At 39.8% G+C, this 5,841-nt stretch overlaps 2 protein-coding genes across 2 annotated transcripts in view; both read right to left on the bottom strand.

Annotated features, from left to right (window-relative positions):
• The window catches only part of ZNF141 (zinc finger protein 141), a 2,589-nt gene extending 1,566 nt beyond the window's left edge, over positions 1 to 1,023 (bottom strand). The window contains exon 1 of the mRNA XM_009331128.1: positions 1,012 to 1,023. Within this exon, the coding sequence (XP_009329403.1) occupies positions 1,012 to 1,023 (12 nt within the window). The remainder of the gene's footprint in view (positions 1 to 1,011) is intronic.
• Positions 467 to 5,841, bottom strand: part of LOC103922913 (disco-interacting protein 2 homolog A-like) — a 35,595-nt gene continuing 30,220 nt past the window's right edge. Inside the window, exons 20-21 of the mRNA XM_009331127.1 lie at positions 3,334 to 3,457; positions 467 to 2,462 (exon numbers count right to left, since the gene is read on the bottom strand). Coding sequence (XP_009329402.1) covers positions 2,210 to 2,462; positions 3,334 to 3,457 — 377 coding nt within the window. The 3' untranslated portion in view covers positions 467 to 2,209. The remainder of the gene's footprint in view (positions 2,463 to 3,333; positions 3,458 to 5,841) is intronic.

Genomic DNA, 5,841 nt, shown 5'->3' with positions numbered 1-5,841 from the left:
GGCCGCCCTCCCTCCCGTCTCCCCGCTGCACTGGCCCAGCAGGGCTTTATGTCAAGACTCGCCCTTGGCTTTGCTGTGTGAAGTAAGCGGCGCCATGCCGAGGGGAGGGATGTTGAACCCCCCCTGCCCCAGCCGTACTCTTCACCCCCAAGTTTAGAAAACTTGGTGCGTGGCAGGTGCCGGTTGTGAGTGGGGAGGACCCACACTCGGGTCAGGGCAGGGACATAAAGCCAGACCCCAGAAAGCATTTCAATTTGTGTACTGAAAACATGAAATTCAGGAACATCCAGGCTTTAAGGATATGCAATTGCCTTAATTGTAAAGCAACTGTACTGAAATTCTGCAGAAAAAGCTCTTCAGGCATTAAACTGTCCAAAACACAGGTGAAAACCGTGTACTGCACATAAGTTAGTTTTTGATCTAACAGTGTAAGTTTCAACATTCAGCAAGTCAGATTTTCAAGAGCTGTTCTGAAATGTTTAATGTGCTTTTTGTTTTAGGTTTACTTTACAAGGCAACTTGTCTCACTGTCATCAATATCTCAATACAAAAATCTTGCAATGCTTTATTTGCTAAAAAACTACAACATTAAAATTGGGGTTAGGTAGTTCTTTCCTTTTGCCAGCTGTTTTGTTATGAGGGGTGCCCCATAGTCCACTGCTAGAGGTTACTGTACTTAAACAATAAGTTACACAATTTCTGTACATAATTACAGTCATAGTAGAGTATGCAGCTGTATAATACACCACAGTAAAACACCATGAGGGCAAAGAACTACTATATATGAAAGCTTTTTGTTGAAGATTTTATAGTTTATTTGACCAAGAGTCAATCTGATATCCTCGTATCAGGAGACTGACATCCATCTTTCTTAGGCACTGATCCAGGCAGAATTGCCTTGCAGAAAAACCTGGCTCTTTTGCCAAACTCATGCATTAGTAAAAAAATTTTATGTAGCTCAAAGTCTTTAACAATGCTATAAAAATAATTATTTGCTAGTCTCATGCTCACCTTCAAATACATGAAGTATTTGAATAATTTCACATTCTCTTTCTGATTTAGGTTCACTGCAGTATTAGATCAGGCAGAAACTTCAAAGCCTTAATTAGTCAAGTGTGACTCAACCAACTGGGTATTTCAGCTTGAACAGAAAAGTCTGTCTAAATACAACTCTAAAAAAAAAGTTTGTACCACAGCAGATCAAGCTAACTAACACTGAATATCTTTTCCATGGTGGAAAAAAAAAAATCACTATCATAAGTTTTAGCACAGGATATTTGGGGAAAACATATTTTAAGACCATGCTTTGTAAACATTTCTACAAATCATTCAGAGACTATTGGCTTTGGAATGACTTTTCAAATACTTGGCATTATGCAGGGCGGTAATTAACAGCTAATGCTATGAAAACAAGCAACTTTAACATGAAGTTACGACAACAAGAGCAGTGAAGGCTCCTGTATCAAGTAGTTAAAACTGGATATTAATTTATATTTTATTATAAAGTTTATAGCATTACAGAGTCCAGCGTGGCACAATAAGTAACCTTGTTAGAGTTGCAGTATTTGTTTTTGCTTGGTACAAAAAAGCTGAACAGCAGCATAATTGTTGTTATATTGAATCTGGGATTGGAATGAATTTGTTTCTTCTGAATAGGGATGAGTCAGTGATTTAAAATAAAAAGGCTGCATTTTTAAATCTCAAATATGTGCAAAGTTCCTTTCAGTACAGTAGAGAACATGGTAGAGATGTGTGCAATCTTGAAAGTTACGTCCCAACCCAGATACTGCCAATATATTGCAAACAATCACATGGAGGGTGAACTCCGAACGGTTACTCACGACTTTCAGTATTATTTCCAAGAGTCCTCCTCACAGCTGGTGTTCTCTCCCCACCCCGGTTTATGTCCTTTTATGCAGTGCATCAAGTACTGACATTCATAATTATTGTAAAAAAACATTGGTCCATGATAGCTCTAATAAGTTTCCTTCAGGAATTCCAGTAAACTCTCCATCCTAAGACATTGGATTATGTTACATTGGATTTATGAAAGCAAATGCAATCTGAGAGATGAAGGTCTGTGAAGATTAGTATCTCCATTTTCCTAAGGTCTTCAACAGCTTTTAAAAACACAGAAAATGGATTCCAATGTTATTATTCGGGAAGTCCCTTGATTTTGGTGCTTTAGCCTTGATGTGATTTTCTGTTTTCACATGTTGTAGGCAACATAAATAGGATCCAATTGGTCAGCTAAAAATCCGTCTCTCAAGTGCATTCGTTGTTTCTCACCACGGGAATTGATAGGAATAACACCGGGGTCCACAATGACTACAACACCTACTATGAGATAATGCTCTTCCAGAACCACATTTGTTACCAGGGCAACCAGGTCCAACGCTTCTTGTTCTGAGCCTTCTAATTCCACAACCACCACCAGCAAGTTGGTCCATGTAAACACAGCGCTGTCAACATGATAGAAATATTAATGGTGAGAAAAAAACCCCACATAGTCAGAGGAAGCTAGTTATCAAAGAAAGACTCACTGGAAATAAATTTTGTAAGTACGTGAACAATATAATAAATGAGAACAAGTGATATAATAGCAATGTGAAAATATTCGTAAATCAAGAGGTGTTAAAGCTGTAACTTCTTGGGATATTCTCTGCCGCTTGTTTTTTAATTGTCCACATACAAAATATAAGTAGGTCTTTTTCTCTTATATGTACACAATCATGTATTTAAGAGTTCTTTGCACTTATGTACTGAAATGGGAACCATTAAGATTTCACATTCAGCATGTGCATACTTGATATTAATGTACTTGTGTAAATCTTCAGACAGGAAAGACAAAACCTCCCAAAGATTACAAAAGTAAACACTACCACTCTGAGACGGAAGAGGACCTACAGCCAAATGGCATATATCGTCCATTAGGGCCAAATGAGAATAATATATGTTAGAACACACCGTTCAAGAAATCCTTGAGATGTGTTTACCACATCCAAGTGCGTACATTCTGACACAGCCAGGGAAGTCGACACAACTTGCAAGTGCTCTGCTGCCCCATTCATGCCCTGCCCTCCCTGTCTTTCAGACTATGAAGATCAAACTCTGATAAAGGGGTGGGCTTTTTTTTTTTTTTTGAGCAGTGGAGGCAGGGGGGAAAGAGAGGTGTTATATTTCAGTTACTCTCACCACAGTCATTTCTAAACAAAGTTTTGGCGAGTTCCCTCTACAGCAAGCTCTCAGTCTAGCATGCTGTTCGATAAAGTTTGACTTCTGCTGCTTTAGATGAAATAAAAGGATACAGGAAAGTAATACTGAGGCTCTTACCATTCTGCAATGCTCTTATGTGCCCTTATTACAGAGGTCTCTATATCAATGGGATGGTACCTCATTCCTCTGAGCTCCAGTGTTTCATCCAGAGAGCCTACCACATACAGGGCATCATGCCTCTCTGCAATATAGCACAGGCATTTAAAACATTATCAGATCTACAGAACAAACATGGTCATTTGTATGTGCTTATTCCTGACGTTCTAAGACGTTCCTGGTGCTTCCTAGGAGTCGTCGTCTATAATACAGATCAAGCTCTACCATTTGGAGATTAGAGAATTAAGACGTCATACAGCACTTCCGCCTATTGACTCCAAGCAAATGAAACCAGACTAAAAAGAATTTCTGGGTCATCCAATTCTGCCCCTTCTCTCACGTAATGTAATCTCAGTTCATAAACCCAGTCAAAATCCATTGTTACAGCATCTTTTTGTCCCACTATTCTTACCAGAGAACTTCTGATCGATAGGAACACTTTTCCAATTTCCAAATTTAACTTTTTTTCTTTTTAAAACCAGCTTATACCCACTTGTCCTCATGCCAGCAATATTACTCTTAGCTTCTTAAGTTCCCCACAGTTAATGCAGCGAGAACAACTCTATCCCCTCCTCAGCCTTAACTTTGCTAGATTAAATAAGCAAAGCTCTCCTAGACCCTTCTTGAAGAACATGCTCTCCACATTGCCACATTCATCCTGTAACTCTGTTCAGTTCAACTGCACTTTTTTTTGCACCCATTTTATAATTCTGCTCAAGCGTGTAACTTGAGACGAAAAGCATGTTGGGTAGCTGCACTGTATTTCATGCATACTTGCTACATTAATTCACCATACATAGCCTCTCAAATGCTGACAAACTAAAGGACAACTGACATTGTTCCACAATGATAAGAATCTCCATGATACATGATTTTTCAGAAAGCTACAAAGCACAAAAACTTGCTACAGTAATCTGGTGCCTGCCACCTGCAACTTCTCTTTCTTTGTGAATATCTGCTCACAGATTCCAATTTCTGTCAACTACCAGCTTTCTCAAGAACAGGGAGCCATTTCACTTTGAACAGTGACAGAAGGACAATTCCGTCAAAGCATCCAGTGCAAAACCTTGCACTAAGCAGCAGTACAATGTACCCTGGAGGTCAGGTAACTACCCTAGAAGATCAGAAGAGGAAAGCAAGGAATGCTTAAAGCCCCTTGGCTGAGTGTTCTTTTATCATGCTCTACCAGCTCTGAAGGGGAAGATGACATGCAGTACAAGCTTTTTCAGGGAGCTGGATCTACGTTACATCAGCTCCTAGCAATAGCCTGAGACCACATTCCTTCAGGAACAGAGACTCCAGAGGGGCTGGCTGACACAGAACTGCTCACTGTACTAAGTAGGCTGAACTGGTGGAAAGGTCTTGGTGCCAAGAAGGGATCCTTCTGTGTAATGGTGGTAGCTGTGGGCTAAGGATACTACACATCTCTGATGAAGACTGTTTCTTTACCAGAATTCACCTTGCGCTTTCTGATGGCACTCTGACCGTGGAAGAGGGAAGCCTGCACGACAGTGCTCTGGAGGAGATGGAATAAGTGGGCTGCAAGGATTTCTCCAGCCAGAGCAATAGCACCCATCTTGCTTGTTCTCAAGAGCCCCACGGAGACTGAACAGCACACCAGCACAGTAGCCTGGAGGATGACCCTCTCTTAGCGACTAGATCCAACAGAGTTACATCACAGACCATTTCTGAACCCTGGACTGGTATCCACTGCAACAGATGGGGTAGCTCCTCAACAAAAGTCTGCACCTTCAACAAATTGCTCTCATCACTCACTCTTCCTCCTTCACATAATGGAGGACTAAAAGTAGGATGGACATGCATGGTGGCTGCCAAACTGACCCTTCTGTTCCGGAAGTGGGAACACTGCTTTTCTATCTTGTACCATGAGTGATTACAGGAAATGTAAAAGGTGCCTGTGAACCCCCTGCAGTTCATTATCCAGTGACAGCAATGAGGGGACACTGACACTATCCATGTAGATACCACCATTCGAATCCAATCACAGACAATTAGCAATATACATTTGCTAATAAGTTACAAGCATTCAAACTCCTTTTCTTAATATGTTTAGAGATTACTTTTTTTACCCAGTATCATTATAATCAATGAATATGTACAGAGTAACAATTCCTATAACATTCAAACTCCTTTTCTTAATATGTTTAGAGATTACTTTTTTTTTTTAAATGTGTGATAATCAAGAGTTATACCTACTCCATATTCTGTCTCAACAGAAAAAGGAGCAGTTTTTCTTCCATCTGCTTACATTTCTTAAGTTTAGACATCTTGGCTTAAATTGAAAAAAATGAGATTAACAATTTATTTTCTATACTGGAAAAATTATGGAGAAGTTACTCCTCTAGACCTTTAACTTCTGAAAGGCTGGGAAATCACTGGTATTTGTGCATGTCCTAAAACTGTTGAATGACAGCATTATTCGTATTCTCTAGATCAGCACTGAAACTC

Source organism: Pygoscelis adeliae, unplaced genomic scaffold (genome assembly GCF_000699105.1).
Source record: "Pygoscelis adeliae isolate BGI_AS28 unplaced genomic scaffold, ASM69910v1 Scaffold469, whole genome shotgun sequence".
Lineage (NCBI taxonomy): Eukaryota > Metazoa > Chordata > Aves > Sphenisciformes > Spheniscidae > Pygoscelis > Pygoscelis adeliae.
The sequence above is the reverse complement of the archived record's forward strand: the minus strand, read 5'-3'. Positions and strand labels throughout refer to the sequence as shown.